We start from the raw sequence: 17,982 nt of genomic DNA on the forward strand, positions 1-17,982 counted from the left end.
ACTGTAATACTATACCTGGGATGGGATTTAAAATACCTCCTAGGTAAGTGAAGTCAGGATCTGTAATAGAAAGAAGTCATGAATCACAAGGGCTTTCAGTGCTTGAGAATCACTTCAAGCTTTAGTATTATCTGCAGATTATGTCCATTTTTTATTATGTCACAAAAAAAATTACCAGAAAGTTTACTGAATCAATTGGAGCATATAAAGACAAAGTTTTTTTAGATGAGAACATTATTCCACAAAGATTGACCTTATCTGAAAAACATAATTCTACCCTGACAGCTCAGATTTCCAGCATGACACCAAAAATTGCTATTCAGTATTTTGTTCCGACATTATATTCTGAATTTAACCATGTTAGTTTTCACTGAAACTGCTGGAGCTCCACAAGAGTACAGGGGATCTTTCTCTGTGCAAAAAGCTTATTTAGATTTATTTTATCAGACTGCTGTCTATATAGTTCTGAACAATCTGAACTGAGCTTAGCAGAATATATCAACACTTAGAAATTGCTAACTGCTCTTTAGAAAGTATGGGAAGAAGGCTGCTCAATCCTAAAGGTACTGTTCCCTGGGTTATCTATCTCTTTTGTTGGGCCATGCAGAACAGCTCTAGACATGGTTTAGGAAATGCTGTTCTAGGCAAAGAAAGCCCTAGTTCATGCAGAAATGCACACTGGTTTGGTACAAAGTTCTTTTCCAAATGAAGGTCCAGAGTTTGGCTCTTTCTGTGATCCTATAAATTACTTTTTCTATAGGAAGTTCATCACTTCCCCTAGAATGCCTCAGTCCTGAGCTTAAGACTCAGCACAGTCCAGGACATGACTTTGTCCTCCTCTTTTTATTTACCTATAATGAAAATCTATGATCATTGTATGCAAAATTCTGCAAGGTTTTCAACCTTCTTTGCAAGCTTTTTTTTATGAAGCAGGAGTATGTGCATATGTTCCCTTTCATTTTTAAAACAGTAAAATATTTTACCACACTTCACATAAACGAAGAGGAAGGAAAAGAAAAATATGTGTCCTTCAGTTGTTGTAATCGATTGTGAAAATAAGATACAGTTTAAATGTATATTTAAAATTCCAGCCCTGCAACTACAGTAATTTAGTTTTGAAAGTGGTCTTGATGAAATAAATGGCTTTGGAAATGGACTCAGCACAATGCATAAGTACTGTCCCCGTGAAAACATTTTATCATGTAATTCCCAATGGTCTGGTCACCATGTTAATCTGCAGTTTCTGAGTCTAAATCCCTAAGCAGTAACATATAATCATGAATTGTGTTTTCATGTGCTGTAGGGGTAAGGATAACATTAAGAAGTTATGTTTGTGTATACATTTATCGAAGTGGTAGAGCTGACATTTGTATATTGCCTTTTGTCCCAAAGGACAATAAAATGCTGATAACTACATGTGTAGTATCTATGAATACAATAGTCAAGCACTGCACAAGGACATCAGGTCAAGTTTTCATGTAAGAAGGATGCTCTGCCAGGTTTAAGTAGCTCTACAGAGCAGATGTAATTTTTGTTTGTCTAAAGGCACTGTCAGCACATTGTCCTCTCCTTTGCACCTGTGAACTACACAGCACTCTGAGCAAAGAGCAGCTCTGTTTTCTGAGCCCAAGGGTTGAGGGAATCCAGTTATACTGAGAGCTTGTGCTTAGACTGTGCAGATATTTGCTCTGGGTTTTCAGAATGGAGATTTAAAATGTTTTGCATTTGGAGTGCTATTGTAAATTGGTTCAGGTGTTTTTGTCCAGTGCCTTACATGCCCAGAAGAGAGGCTGGTGGAAAGGCAGCTCAAGCATACGTTGTCTTTCCTTTCCTACCACTGGTGACACTGGCACAAGTAGAGAAATAAAGAAGGGTGCTGCGGAAGACCAGCATGGACAAGCTCAACTGTCTTCCTCACTAGCAAACTACAGATCTGTAATTTCCTTCAGTCAAGGTTCCCCAAGTGTTTTTAGCCATGTGCCCAGCAGGATTAGCAGGACTGAGACTGTGGCTATCACACTGTCACTGTGCCTCTGTAAGTGCCCATGCTGAAATGCAGCTCTAGGCTGAGAGGACAAGCACACCCACAGAGCTCAATGGGAGCAATAGTCACTAACTCCATCAGAATTTTAGACATCTTTACCTGGTATAAATGAGTACTTTGCTTGAAATCCCTTTCCTTCCAGCTCCTCATCAGAAATAAACTTGATCCACATGAATCTCCCTGTTGATCTAATTAGTGCAGGACTTTTCAGACCACAGTAACGATTAATGAGAGGGGAGAACCCAAAAGGTCCATCTCGAACCTCCAGGTGATCAAACCGACATTCAAATGAGGGTTCTATGTAATAAGGTTCATCAAAGGTCAGCTCAATTCTTTGTCGTGGAGCAGCTAGACATAAAAAAAATTGAAAAAAAGATTAAATGAAGATCTTGATAAAACACATGAAGACATTAATTAATGAAGAGACAGGCCTCCAAAACAGCAAGATAATAGAGAAACTGGAAACTTCTCAAAACACACAACTACAAAAATTTAAAAATTATTTTCTAAAAGTTACTTTTGCATAGAATCATACAAAATTTTTTGCTTGCTCATCTTAATTGTTGAAAATTCAGAAATCACATTAATTGAATGCAGCACATATAACAGATATGAACATATGTACAAAGGTATTCAAACAAGGTTAAATATTAAGATATAAATTAAAACGTGTTCTGTGAAAGCAAAACACATAAAAAAGGACAAAGCACTGAGCTATGCAGAAAAGAACAGAAAAGAGAAACATAAGAATAACCACTCAATATTTCTTAAACATAAAGTCCAAATTTGTAGATCTTTTCACAGAAGACATCTTTTATTAGAATATTCAGAGAAATGTAAGTGCTTCTTATATGTCAATGATATGCAGGTGGCTACAGGTGAGTGTGAGCCTGTGGCAGCCTCACATCAGGATTGGGATCAGAGCCCTGACTCTCACATCCATGGTTTGGATCCCAGAACCTTCTCCTGTGTGAATGGATGGCTTCAGTGTTCCTCGCTCCTGACATCAGCTGTGCTGCGTGAACCTCCCGATCCTGGCTGGCTCTGGAGTGACAGCCCTGAGGAATCACACGCTGCTGCTTGTCCTGAGTGCCAGAAGGATTTTCTCTGGCATCTCCATCCCTCCCAGCAGATCTTCTGCCTCACTCACAAGAGCCACACGCATTTGGAGCTGCTGGCAATGTTGGCAGTGCTCTGCATGAAGGAGCAGATCTTGGCTAGAAGCTCTGGAGGCCTTGGCCCCTCTCAGGCACCCAGAGTGTTTCTGTGGGAGGATGAGGAGAGCTGGAAGCTGCTCCTGTGCCCCAGCCCTGCAGCAGGACAGCCTGGCTGCTCCCTGGGGCACTCCTGGGCAGGAAAGGTGCAAAACCAGGATGTGCATGGGAACAAGCAAAAAGGAGGGGCCTGTGAACCACTGCTGTGCTGTACAAATAAAAACTCATCAAACCTCATTACTTGAAATATTTCAATTAATTGATATGAATCTGATGATTAGGCTGACTAGTATTTTTAGCTGACTTCAGTGGGGTTTGGGTGCATTCTAATAAGAGGAAAAATAATTGGAGTGTCTCAAGTCTTGCAGCCTTTATTTAAGATATTCTCATTGGAATATGGTTTTATTCTAGTTAATGACATTTTTTGTCCTCATCACATTATTCAAATAGTCACCTCAGCAGTGCTAACAAATCTCTGTATTTTTAGTACAGTGCTATGGCAGCCAGATATATCTTTTTATTAATGAAGGACAGCATAAAGGTTTTCTGCTGGTGAGATAGAACATTACAGCATGGTATGAAATAGCCTTCATCTTTTGCAATCTATTATTAGTGCTATTAAGGTAACAAGCTACAATTTTTATCTTACTAATTCCATATCTTCATGGATTACAGTAGATATGCTGCTCCTTTTCCTAGTTGTGAGGATATGTCTTATTCTACATAGCTATTTTCTTAATGTTTGCATTTCTTATTTATTTGTTGTTATTACTTAAGAGAGAAATTTTCGTTTCTTGTTCAAGTAAATGACTGCAAAATTCATTATATTACCAGTATGGCCAGGCAATACTTTACAGCAGGGTAAGATGACAGTTTTACCAGTTCAAGATTTTCTATTTAACAGCAAGATTACAGCAAAACAAAACAGAAATGAAGCATGTACCTTCTAAGATATAGATGCACTCTTGATTGGGTGGGTACATGTTTGGGTAGTTTGGTGAAGCAAAATGTCCTCCATTACTGGTCCGGACCCAGTTGTCACACTGGGTGGGAGGAATGCGATTCACTCCAATGTTTTGCCCACCTTAAGCAAAAAGAAAAAAAATGATCAAATAAGTTTCTTCTGCAAGCATGCAGATTTGATAAAGTAAAATTCTGGCATGACACATAGCCTATAAAGAAGAAAGTAATTTATTTTGGTTGCCCTCTTGTAAAGCACTCATTAATATCTATCTAAGAAAATCTTATGTTTAATTTTTTGGTGGGGTATATCCTAAAGAAATCACAGTTTTCGAATATCAAATATATCCAGAGATCCTTGGAAAGGAGAGGGAGTAATTTTTTACTCAGTTCATGTTTTTGATACTCTTCTTTCTAAGTTAAACAGTCACAGTGGCTGCCAATACCATTATTTTATGGGTTATGTCATCTCCATTCCTATGTAAATATAATCAGAAATATTTGTCAGCTTTCATTGGTCTTGACCCTGATTCCAGAATATGCTAAGGTGGGATATCTATTTACAGTAATTTGCTGGAATACAGGAAGTTTGTAACAGAATGAATTTCAATATGCAAATACACTAAACACAGCAATGGTAGTTTATGAAATTCCTAGATTGCCCTGGTAGCTAAAGGTCTCATTTAGGATCAAAGCTCCTCTTCTGGATGTACAGGGAAATGTGTTCTGTGACTGAGATTATGCAGTTTAGTAAGGTAATTCTTCATGCTGGATCATTCACAGAGCTTGGTTCAGATTTCCTCATCCACAGAGATAAGGTTGGGAATCTCTGACATTCTTAAGTACCTTTGGCCCTTCTCCTTGGTATCCACAGAATTGGAGAGAGTAAGATACAGGATATATATTTTCAGCTAGGTATTTCCTAAATCTCACAGGGTACTCATAGTGTTATTTATAGTTGCACAGTTTTAATTTGCAGACCTGTGAGAGGACATCCATGCTGGTACAGGTCTTAGATGCCCCCAGTAAATTACATCACCTTCCACTGGTACCTTGACAGCTTTTTGATTTATGGGGGTAAAAACTCTCTCTATTCTGCAGAAATTTTTCAAGGAAATTCTGTAGGTGGCAGTTCAAGGAATTCTTCTCTCTTAACTGTGTGTAATCCCACATATGAAAAAATAAGGTTTGTGCAATTGATTCCTTCCCCACTCAGCAGGTTTCAAAAATGTTTGTGGGTGGACTATTTGAAAAGCTTGTTGTCAGATACAGAAAACATGAATTTCTGTGGTGGTTTCTTTCCCACCTCTAACATCTAAAAGTGTAGAACTTTACCTAGGAAAGTGAAACTTCCATGTTCTTTGTGACTGCACGGCTTTGTTCATTTGGGAGAAAATGCAGCAAATGGGGGGAAATGGAAAATCCTGAAGTTCATACTGGTAATTCAAGAGCTATTCATATCTGAATACAAACATTTCATTTATATTGCTTAATTAAGTTATAAAACTGTTCAATTTTTTGAGAGAAAATCATCAAACTGAAATTGTACCTTGTGTCTTCTGTGCAACAGCAATGCCTTCCACTACCAGGATTGTTACAAGCAACACTGATGAGAGAAATTGGACAGGAGAAACATCAGTAATTCTTCAAAGTTATAGACCATTTTCTGCAGTCCCAGTTCATGCAAATCCTGGCATCACTGACCAAAACAACTCACAACACACAAAGGATGTAATTAATTAATGTGTTTTCTTTAAATTTCAACTCATGAAACCAATGCAGTCTATGTGCACTGCTGGTCCTTCTTCCAGGTTCCTCAAGAAAGTGTGAATGAGAACAGTAATTCATTGTTTGAGGGGACTTCTAAGAATATTTTCTAGAGTTTACATGGTATCTCTTGTCTATAAAACTTTTATATCCTGCAACAAGATGTTTCACTGCTACAATGAATCATATTTATCCTAAAACTCTATTTGCACAATGTGTGCAAAAGACTTCTTCAGCTTCCAAGAAATTAATCCCGACCACAGGAGACACTGAGTGGTCTTAACCCCTCCATAGATTTCACAGATTTGTGCTTGCAAGAGTGGTTGTTGTGATGCTGCCACACAATAGCAGTGGTTTCTGCAAATGATGAGGCAGCAGAAAATGGGCAGATGCACATTCTGGAGATGGACAGCCTCCTTCTTCCTTTCCTTCCTTTCTGGCTGTTTTACTTTTGGCCTTTCCCTTACATTTACACATTCCCTGCACCCAAGAAGCATCCATATGAAAAACTCCATATTCCACAGTCCATCAGCAATTTTAAAGCAGCCTTAATATTTAGATTGTCCTAAAATGCTTTGTCAACGTTGTCACTTCAAATTGTTTAGGATTCCCTGGAAGGGGAAAAGAGAATTAAATTGAATAAATTAATATGCCACTCTTCAAATCTTCCATTTGCTTGCATCTGGAGTATCTCAGAAATCCTGGCCACAGCTCTTACAGAACTACCTAAGCAGGCTTGGACTGCCCTGGGCAGAAGGCAGCTGAGGGGAGATAAGACAATTTCCAAAACCACAAGTATCACTGAGATGGGGAACTGAGCAACTACTGCTTGTCTCTTCCAGTAGAGAACCAGGGGGTGTGAGACAAAGCAAGCAGGTGGCATGTTTGAATTAAACAAAGCTTTTTCTTTTTTTTTCTTTTTAAATGCACATAATTCATAATGCATCCTTGAGGTAGAAAATTTTTTTTCAGAAACCCCTTAAGCCATACGCTGTTGGAATTCTGGGATGTATTTGGGGCAAATATAATTTGCTCTATTTTTATACTCATTCTGCTTTTATATCTCTGTAAAAGAAGATACCAAGCAAGATGGACCTTTGATGTGACCTGGTATGGCCCTTCCCATGTTCTTAATCTACTTGTCAGGCAGGCATGGCCTTAGCACTGCAGGGCAAAAAAGAGATTTCAGCAGGAATTTTATTGTCACTTTCAAGAAGTTAATTTTATTTTCCCAGCCTTCCTGCCTTGTTGCTCAGGCATTTCAGTGGCTCAGTTGAAATGACATTTTTTCCATCTGTGCTTTTCCCTGTGTTGCTGTTGGACTCTGAGCCCTTTGGAGCTGCAGAGTGAGCATGCACTGACTGTGAACCACAGCGATCTTGACTCAACTCATCCAGATGCTCCTCTAACACTGGCATGGATATATCACCTTGGGAAAAGATTAAAGGGATCAAAGTCTGCTCCTGAAAGTGTCCATCCAGCATTTATGTTTTATTTTGTATGTTTCTGCTGCCCTTTCTTCTCTCTACCCATACTGAAGTAGACTGTGTTTCATTCTGAAACTTTCCTCACCAACAAGTGCTTTTTCCTGTGTAAGTCAGTTCATAGCTGTGGGTGTCTTCTAAAATACCATATGAGTCTTGCAAACAAGTGCTATGTTCTTAGAAGCTTATTTGATTTTTAGGGATGGATTATGTTGGAGTAGGTGAAGATTTAAGCAGTTTTTCAATTTCCATTTTTGCAATAATTCTGCATTTTCATCAATATTAATATACTTAAAAATATACTATCTGTCATTATCCAAATACAAAGCAGATGCTGCTAATCATTACTGACTCATCCTAAACTGAAAATTCCTCCTTCAGAAGAAAGTATCTAGCACCCATTACTGGTATTCATTATGGATGTCTTTAAAGCAAATGAACAAATATCCCATCTTTATTAACACATGACTGACAATAGTTTTCAGCTGGTTTTAGTTTTTACTATTCCTTACATAGGTATTATTTTACAATTATTTACAGTTTATTTTTGCATCTCCTCTGTTTAAACTGTACACTGAAGAATCTGAGTTTATGCATTGCATGAACTTCCAATGCATTTTTACTCCTGAGATCACTTGTCCCTTACACAGACTCTTGACAGTGGTTATAAAGTTGTCACTCTCTTTTCTACACTGGTTTTGGTGCAACACTTCAATGTTGACTTTTACTGCTAAAGTAAAGGCAGTTTCCCCAGTCCTGTGTAAATCCTGTGGCAGTATGTTCTATTGAATTCACCTTTCTTAAAGATGAGCTGTGCCCACCCTCTGTTTTGCAAGGACAGAGCAAGTTCTGTGTAACTTATGCTGCTTCTCAAAATGCAAAACGAGCTTTGACTTTTTTTCTTAAAGCAAACACACAGAGAAATGTGAGTGAAATTAACATGTGACTAACAAAATGAATGCAAATAGTCACTTTCAAGTAACAGTGAAAAATTGAGGGCTTGTTGGTTTGCTTTGGTTTTTATTTAGTACAGCTCTTTCCTATGGCTACCACTGTTCCAATACAGTATTTTTTAAAAATTTCAGTATGCATCTACATTTATTTCAGTGATTGTACTGGTGGAAACAACATAAGAATAGATGTTCTGTTACACTAACCATTGATTTCCCTTCTTGCTGATGTGGATAAAGCAACAACCCCCCTAAAAGGACTTCTGAAAGCCTGATTGGCTTTCACTAGAGCTGTGCTGTTTCTATAAATAGTCCTGTATGTGTGTAAATGCAAACAAACAGAGCCTATTCCTTGCAGAGGAACATGGATATTCAGGCAACTGCAAAAGATATGGGTTGAATATTTGTCTTACTGGCTTCTTTTGTCATGTTCTATGGATGACTGGGAAGGTATGGGCCACCTTCCATTTGTTCCCTGCCCTTTCCATCCTCTTCAGTTTTAATCTCTTACACCTTGTTCTTGCCCTTCCCTGGCAGTGCCCATCCTCCTCATGCTCTCAACAACCCTTAAGATGCATTCAGTAGCCCAGGTAGCAAATGTTCCAGGGTCTTCCTTTGGCACTTTTATCCGGGGTGACAGTCTGATGAAGAAAAGAGGTGTCTCTGGCTAATGGTCTGCATGTGTGCTGTCTTCATCAGAGAGACACTGCTGGCAGAAAGGTGGGGAGGACTTACCTGTTCTTCCTGAGAGTACTGGGCAGGATTGCCTGAGGTAGTATTGCCTTGAACTGAGTGCACTGACATGACACAGTATCATGTGGGAAAGCCAACAGGAGCTAAGGGGCTGTAAACAAGGTCTATCAATACTCAGGATGAAAAGAAAAGGAAAAAAATAATCAGTCAGGATATTTTGAGACCTTTCAGACTGTTTCCATTTTTGTGTGCATTTTAAAAACAACAAAGCAATCTCTTGGTGTCCTAAATTCATACTACTTCCTGGAAAAATAATTTCAGATCTCAAAGACTAATTTGGACAGTACAAATCCGTAAGGAGGAAGATGTCTAGGGAAGAGACAAATCCTGGAAGTTGGTGCATTAGAGAGCCATTGCTGAACCACTATCCTGGGGCTGCAGCAGGGACACAGTCACAGCAATTGGAACAGACATGAGAGACTGAACACTTTCACTAACAGTCTTGTAGCACTTCCAGAAGGATGAAGAATGATCTTTTTATTTCTAATAAACTGCAATTCAAATATTTATTGTGCATCTGAACTTGAAACGGGACACAGTACTCCTCTGCTCCTTTTTTCCTCTCTTAAAGCCTCTCACAGATCTCTCTGACATGACTATTCTTCAGTGTGGATGAAAGATAAGTCTAGGCTTAGCTCCATAGTTATGGTACAGGAAGCACAAGTAGTGAGTAAAGATGCCATTGCAACATGGCATGCTGATGTAAGCAACAGCACAGTGCAGGATTGCACTGAATATCCAAGGGATTCAGGGGGAGGGCTGGGGGTTTTGTTTTCACTGGAGGAGTATGATGACAATTCTCCCAGAGGAGCCTGAGCTATGGGACACTGACCTTATGAACTCAGAGATACTTAGGTGATAAATGTAATAAAAGTTAGTGCTTCTGCACCTTACAGTGGGCTTCCCCCTGATGATCTGTACCCTGCAGAAGAGGCCATCCTTAAGCCAACAGCAGCATGCACACAAGGCAGAGATTGAGGAGCTTCTTTTATTCATGAATCTGCTATTTGTACTTGTATTTCATGAATTATGGTGCACACTCTGGTACTCCTATTTAGAGCTCTGATAGTTTATACCTGTGTGAGCATGAACTAGAAACACAGAAAAAGCAGCCAGCTTCTGTCTGTTTTTAAAATAATGGATTTTTCATTTTCTTCACTTCTTTGCATTAAATATTTTAGATCACACAGCCTGCAGACAGCTGTATACATTTTGAAAAGTGAAGACACTAAACATGCAATTCAAGTTCTTACTATTCTGTTGCTGAAGTAGGCTTACAGAATAACATAAAAGAAGCCCCTGAACTGGTGTAATAAACTGCATTGTTTGCAGAAGTCAAGATGTTCTTTGTTGTCATTTCCCAAATTTTATGAAGTAAATCTAAGCTAAAAAAGAAAAAATGAAGGCAATTTCTGCATTGGAGTATACAGAGGGAGGCTCAGAAATGTGTGGCTCCTACTTCTCTTTAAAAATGAGAATACTATAGTTAGTTTTGCAGTAAATGGGTGCTCAACCCAATACTGAGAAATCAGCATGTTGCTTGGATAAACAAGTGCTTTAGGCTGCAAATCTGACATATGCTTGTACTTTATGGCAAAACACATTCTTCAGATTTCATGGGATACAGTTCAGCTCTGAGCTCCCTATGATCCATCTTTCCCCTGCTCTTTCTGCATGCTCTAGAGATCTTCCCACAGAGACAGCAGACTCGATTTGCTGTGTGGCTCTGAGAGCAGTGTCTGTCTTCAGTGATGACAATGGGGGATCTATGCATGCAGGGCAAGCTGAATATCAAACTGGGCAGCAGTCAGGCACAGCTGAGAAACATTCCACCATGTTTTAAAATAAAGACTTAATCATTTAGAGTATTACACATTCTTAGTATAGTGGTAGCCAGAATCCTAGGGATAAAGATGACAGGCTTTGCTTAAAGCAGGATTCATTGGATCTCTGTGCTCTGCTCCTTGGATCAGGCAGCACCTTGTACACACACAGTCCAGAGGGATGGTAACTGGCAACTCACGGGTCATGCATGTTGGAAGATGTTGCCAGGATGCCTGCTTCTTTCTGGCAGATACAGCCTGGAGTAACAAATGCTTGATCTTAATTATGTACTCTGTTTTGCCTTATGGGAATGGTTCCTTTTCTGTTTGTTCTTCTTAAACTTAGCTCCTCATTTGCCCTCTGTACTAAAATTAGAGTTACTTTCAGCAACTGCTCATCACAGTATTTCAGGTTTTATATCCATGTTTTACTCATGCATTGAAACAGTAATATTAGCTATTAATGAGTTGGGGACATTTATGTTTATTATATCCTATCTTATTCTCTGGCCAACATTAACTACATGTTTGGTTGCTTGTAAGGACTCTGATCAAGAATTTGTTGCTGAACAAATTCAAAGTGAATCCTTGGTGGGTGGTCTCATAAAGAACTTGTACAATTTAGACAGACAGGTTAAGTGTCCAGACACCTTGGATTTCATGTAATTCTGTGTGCATGGTCACCTCCTTTTCTTTCAAAAAGCTTGTTAATGGCTTTAGGATTCAAGCCATTTTTAGCTCAGAAACACAAACTATAAATTTCAAGGAATGAGACTTTTCTCTCTCTTCCTAGCATTTGCTGTGTTTGTTAATTGACAAAAGGAATACTGGATTGCATCTGTTGCTGCTGTATTTAAGGCTAACAGTTCTGCTGCTGAGGATGAAAACATGGCAGTTTTTGAATCCCAAACATTTTTATAGTTCATAGCCTGTATACATTTCTTAATCTATCGCAGTCTCAACAGAAACATTTGCAGATTGGTAAAATGAGTATCAAAGAGCATTTAAGGTGGCTGCCTACAACTTATCCTATTAACAGCTCCAGTGGTTTCCTCATATTGGAACATACAGCAGGATTGTCACAGAATAAAGTACAGAGATGAAGGTGTGCATCAGGCAAGACATATTTTAGCTAGTTTAAGTCTTACCCAGAGCATGCTAGTGGAGCTGCCAACACATTTTTAATCCTTCTCACAGAAGCTTGATAGCAGAAGTGGGCTTCACCAGCTATTAACAGTGACTCTGGTGCCTTCTAAGATCCAAATCTTGTTAGCCATTAACTGCCAGCAGGGTATCTGAATGCACTCAGGTCTATTCTCAGATATAACAGTTTCATCTCACTCCAGCTGTTTCCAGTAGGGATTCCTCTCTTTAAGATTGCCAGAGAAACAAATTGGGACTCTATCTCTGCAGAGAAACCAGGTTAACTGATTCAGGAATTAAGTGCAGTTCTCCCACGTCCCTTTGATAAAAATCATCTCCAGAACAATTCATGCTTGGATGGATCTGTGACAGAGTCCCCTCTAGGTTGGCTAAGAACATTTAATGTTTCTGATCCTGTCCCCCATTAGAAATGTATAAGCAGCTGTGAGCTGCTTCATTTTACCAGTTGCTCCACATCCTGTTACTTATAATCCATCCATGGCTCTGTCTGCCAGCAAAACTTCTGCCAGAATAATGATAGCTTTCATTTTTAAAATAGAAACTTTCCTTTTTATATGGAAGAGCCCTTTTTTCATCTCCAAGCTGTGTGCAGCAAGAGACTGATGAGAAGACTGCATGTGCAAACCATGTTGATGAGGGGTTTCAAAACCTTATTAAAATATGTACACTGACTTCTAAGTTCAGATGACTTCCCTCTGGCTGACAGAGCTAAGAGCTAATCCTGGTCCATATGACTATTCTGAATACATCTTTCCCAGAAATAGCTTATTCCTAGAGAAATTGGATAGTGATACTTTTGACTTAAAAATCGATCAGATTATACCAGAGTTCTTTATCTCCTCTTATTTATTAGCAATATACTATATTTTTCAATGGAAATAATTTCTGGAATGTCTATTACAAAATTAGTATTTAAAGCTCTCTTCTGCTATCTTCTTTCATGTCTAGCAATAATTTATGTACAGACTATAATTTTTTATTTTCCCCCTTTTCACTCTCAGTCCCTTAAAAAGAGACTTAACTTAGTGTTCATCAATTTTACCATACGATATAGAAGGAGGTTTTGTGAAATGCTTTCTTAACATATTGGCCATCCTTTACTGCTGCATAGTCGAGTCAGCTTTGTAGTAACAGAAAACTGAGTGAAGCACAAAGATAATCTGAAAGAAATGTGGATTTTTTAAATTAAAAGTTACCTGCTGGTTTTTGTTGTATAATTTACACTCACCCAATCCCATATCTTGCAGTATTTGAGGTGGCAGTTGCCAATTGTATGTTGACAGAGGCAGCAAGCTGTTTAAAGGTAGCAAGCTGTTTAAGTTGTCCTAAACTGTTAAATGCTTCGTTAGTTAAAAAAACCAAATTGGAATGTACAAGGCAGACAAGCAGCAAGCTTGTCTGCAGTGTTAGAATCCCAGCTTGAATCCAAGACACTAAAATTTTGCTTCAGTCCAGACAAGTTATACTCCTAGTGCTGGGTTTGTTTTGTATGTAAACTGCAAGTACTAGAGTATGTGCAATTAGCAGCTCTCTTCATTCCTCCAGTGAATTATGACTTTCTGACAGGTTCATAAATGATGAATAGCTTATAAAGTTTTACTTCAAGGGTAATTTTTCTGTCTAATCTCTCCCTGTGAATTAAACCTTAAGGAAGATGCTGAAAATCTTAACTTTTTCATTAGATAGGGATACATAATTTAGTAGTTCCTTTAGCTTCAACCCAGTGTTACAGTATACTCTGGCTACAGCCATATACATGACTTACCCACCAAAATTTGCTATTAATATCAATGTAATTGTAACCAAGTTGTTCTGTAAGAATTTTAGCAGTCACTGTCATCTACGTCTTAGGAAAAAGAGGGAGTTAATGTATTTGAAGTTATGCTTCAGGGTGGTGCATTTTGAATATGAAGTTTGTATGTGTATGAAGAGCAAGGTGTAATACACACCACCAAACACTTGCCTTGTTTTTAACTGCAGCTTTTTGAATCCTGGTCTGCAGTTACCTGAGTTACTTTTGCTGAACTGCTTAGCACTGCAAGCAGTTTGGAGCTTCACTTTTTTCTTTCAGTGCAGCAGAAAAGGTGGAAAGTAGATACTGTTTAAGTAAAAAATATCAAGTATCACTTGATACTGCCTTTATTAGGGTCACTGTAGCTTCTACAGTCAGTACTTTTGCTTTTGGCTTCAATGAACAAATCATGAAACTATTAGGAGATTTTTGAATAACCTTTTTTTCCTGCTTGTTTTCAGCTTTTTGTGGCATTACTACACCTTTTGGTTTTGGAAATAGGCAGCCATAATTTCTAGCTTTTGTATGGAAGGAAGCATTACTTCCTAACACTACTTGTTTGTGAGAAATTAACTGTTGAAATCATGCCAAAATGCAAATGAGGAGCTGGAGCAGAATGGCAGGAAGTTAAATCATAGCAGTCCACATTCTTGCAACCTGATGGAGTTGGAAATAATTCTGTAGTCCACTGGAAGGTTGAGAATGTAGCAGTAATTTGTTCTACTCCTGGATGCTTGTTGAATTACTGGGTCAGAAGCTAGAGAATTCTCTTTTTGGCTTTCTAAATTAATCCAATATATTAACTGAAATAGACCAAAACTAATGTAGAGGAAGGATTTAACTGACAGCTTGTACAGTTTTTTAAAGCAAATAACAGCATATGGAAATGAAAGAGGGAGCATATTTGAAGCATGGGAACAAGTCCTTAGCAAACCCATTTTGGGGGAACACCAGGTATGAGGAAATTCAAGGTAGGTATATTTACTTCCTAAGCCTGACAGGGGCATGGCTTTACTATGAAAGCAGCTGCTTTTCTCTCTCATGAACTGGAGGTTCTGGTGCTTCACTCTTGTAGAGCAGTTGCATTTTGCAAGCTGTGCCAGGCTCAGGGAAGGATTCTGGCATGTTTAAGATGGCATTGAGAACTGAAGGCAGGAGGCAAAGGCTTTGTCCTCCAACAGCCCAAATGCAGCAAGCTCTTGGCCTCCTAAGGGTTCCAGAGCCCGCTGAGAAAGCAGGTGGGCATTGGCTGAGCTCCACTTGAGCAAAAGCTGCAGCCACTAAAATCTCAGGGCTGTCGTGCTCCAGCAGCACTGCTGCCTGGGAGAGCTGGAGGAGAGCAAAGAATCCAGGCAGGATGGTGGGCTCAGGATGAGACTTTCAAAAGTTCTGCTGAACACTACAGACAGAGACAAAGAATTACATTAGGTTTTTATTTAAATAGTCCTTGATATTGATAGCTGAGGAAGAACAGATGAATAGCTCTGAACAAGCTTAATGTAAGAAATTCCAACTGCCACAAAGTATGAGGGGCTCTTTTCTGCTCTGAGGTAACAGCCACAAAATAGAATCTCTGTGGATGACAGAAATGTATACATGCATTCCCTGTTAAGAACAGAAGATGTTTCTAAGAAGTATTAAATAAAATATGACTTCTCATGATACACTAAGCTTCATAGTACTTTACATGGGGTTTAGCAGAACTCCCCCAGTTCTGCACATGAAGCTATTTTTATGGAGAAAAAAAAATTTACTGCCACTCTAGGGAGAGCTTCCATGCAGAATTTAAGATGCAATTTGTAAAATATGGATGGTTACTTTGAATTTTATTCCCAGCAATTTCCTCCTGGAACTGAATCTATACACCTATCTACAGGAATACACTTTTTTGTTTCTGATTAGGTGTAATAATGGGACTATGTAAGGACTTCTATTGAAGCAGAGCTAAAAGGGAGTTTATGATGCTAAGTAACGATAGGTTGTTTCTGTAGTCATGGCAAGGGATGTGTTTAGAATACTAACAGCTTATTGACTAATGGCTTTGTGCAATTTATGGATTATGAATAATACAAAAAACTTCCTGTAGAGGGACTTTTTACCCGGACACTAGTGTGATCATAAAAAATGTACAGGTCTGTTCAATGGAAAACCTGTACAGTCAATTTTGCAGCAATCACATATTTTTGAAATGTAATTAAATCTGCATGTGTATAAAGTATTTAAGTAGTAGATACAACAGCTGTATTTTATGGTTGTTTTATAGTGGCTTCTGATATTTAGATATGTTACTTAAAAGAGGTAGTAGAAAAAAGAATCTAAATGCCTTGTATTCCCCATGTAAGCCATATGTTCCTACGTTGTTCCTAAACTCTGTGAATGGTTAACAATATAGAGACAGACATTTATTAAGAACAAGTATCTTCTGTCTCTCAGTTATGATGTTAATAAATGAAAAATAATTTTTGAAACCTTAAAGACATAAAGTCCCTCATGCCAGGAACATGGGATTTTATGGCCCATTCTGGATTTAAAACAGACTTCTTTACAACTTTCACACTGTGGGAAGACATCAATGTATACACTAAACAATTCTCCACTCTGCAGTAGTGCCTTGTTGGCTTCAATAATGCATGCAGTCACAACATCTCCTAACAGAATAATTTAAAACAACAATCATCATTAAAAAAAACAAAACAAAACAACAACAGACTGGAACCCCCATCAAGTCTGCTATTGCTCCAGAAGATACAGAATGCTAGAAATAATCTCTTGAGGCACAAGCCTAAGTGCCACATCAAGATTTCTTTCCTAACAGAAACCTCTCGCCCATTGTCGAGCTGTATAAATAATAGCACAAAGAAATACTCGGATGAGGAGCCTTGCTCCGTTGTTTACCTCTGAACAGAAATAAGTTAGAAACAAGATTTAAAAGCCTCAAGAAGAAAAGCACATGTAAACACCGGTCAGCGTGTAGCTTGTGACTCGGGTGACTGATTTTATGAAAACCTTACTGAAACCAGACCGTGTTCCCGATAACAAGTGTGATAAGCTGAACAGTGTGGAGCAGCTCGTCAGGAGAGTCACGAAAGCAGAGAGTATTTTTACTGTGAAAAGACGAGCGTAGGATTCCGCCGGTGTGTCTCGAGAATATACGGGTCACCGGGGTAGGGTCGCTGCTACTGTGACCCACCTTTCTGCAGGCTGGGACCCCCCCGAACCCGAGGTGTTCCTAAAACCCCCAAACTCGAGGTACGGAGGTGTCCCCGCCGCTGGAACCCTCCCCAAACCCGAGATGCCGAGGCGTCCCCGCCGCTGGGACCCTCCCCAAGCCCGAGGTGTCTCGGCCGCCCGCCCGCACTAGCGGGACCGGGGGCAGCTCGGGATGGGTGCGGGCCCCCGGGCCGACCCCCGCTGGGCTCCGGCAGCCGCGGCCCCGAGCCGGCGCCGCAGCGCTGTGTCTGCCGTGGGGCAGAGAGGGGCCAGCGAGCGGCGGCCGCGGGGCAGGGGCGCGGGGCGGTGCGATGGGGAGGTGCGGAGCTCCGGCAGCTGCCCGAAAAGAGCAGCCCCGGCAGAAGCGAAGCCCCTGCGCAGCCCCCGCGCCCGCAGCCCCGAAGTTTCTGCCGGCGCAGGGAGGGCGCCGGGGGCAGCGCGGGGCGGCCGAAGGGGCGGCACCGCCGGGGGTACCGCGGTCCCCGCTCCGGCCGGGCGCCGTGCCGCCCGCGGCTCCTACCTTCCAGCACCGAGCGGAGTTTGTGCAGGGCCATTGTCTCCCGGCGGCGGCGACGATCAGCGGCGCTCCATGGCCGCGGCGGTGCCCCCCGCGAGGGCGCTGTGCCCGCGGCTACGGCTCGGCCCCCGCCCGCCCGCGGCCATGCCCGGCGCCCCCGCGGGGCGCGCTCAGCCTCCGCCGCCCGAGCGCGGAGCCGCCGCCGCGCTCAGTCCCATGGAGAGCGGGGCGCGGCGGGCTCCGTCGAGGCTGGCCTGCCCCGGGGGGCTCCACGCGCGGCGCTCGGAGCGCAGCCCGGCAGCAC

The 17,982-nt window shown here is 40.6% G+C and overlaps 1 protein-coding gene across 1 annotated transcript in view; it reads right to left on the reverse strand.

Annotated features, from left to right (window-relative positions):
- NETO2 (neuropilin and tolloid like 2) overlaps window positions 1–17,775 on the reverse strand; it is a 30,564-nt gene extending 12,789 nt beyond the window's left edge. The window contains exons 1-5 of the mRNA XM_058813602.1: window positions 17,682–17,775; window positions 5,768–5,824; window positions 4,202–4,342; window positions 2,144–2,392; window positions 16–60 (exon numbers count right to left, since the gene is read on the reverse strand). Of these exons, the coding sequence (XP_058669585.1) occupies window positions 16–60; window positions 2,144–2,392; window positions 4,202–4,342; window positions 5,768–5,824; window positions 17,682–17,715 (526 nt within the window). The 5' untranslated portion in view covers window positions 17,716–17,775. The remainder of the gene's footprint in view (window positions 1–15; window positions 61–2,143; window positions 2,393–4,201; window positions 4,343–5,767; window positions 5,825–17,681) is intronic.
- Between the last annotated feature and the right edge of the window lie 207 nt (window positions 17,776–17,982).

Source organism: Ammospiza caudacuta, chromosome 13, assembly GCF_027887145.1.
Source record: "Ammospiza caudacuta isolate bAmmCau1 chromosome 13, bAmmCau1.pri, whole genome shotgun sequence".
In the NCBI taxonomy this organism is placed as follows: domain Eukaryota; kingdom Metazoa; phylum Chordata; class Aves; order Passeriformes; family Passerellidae; genus Ammospiza; species Ammospiza caudacuta.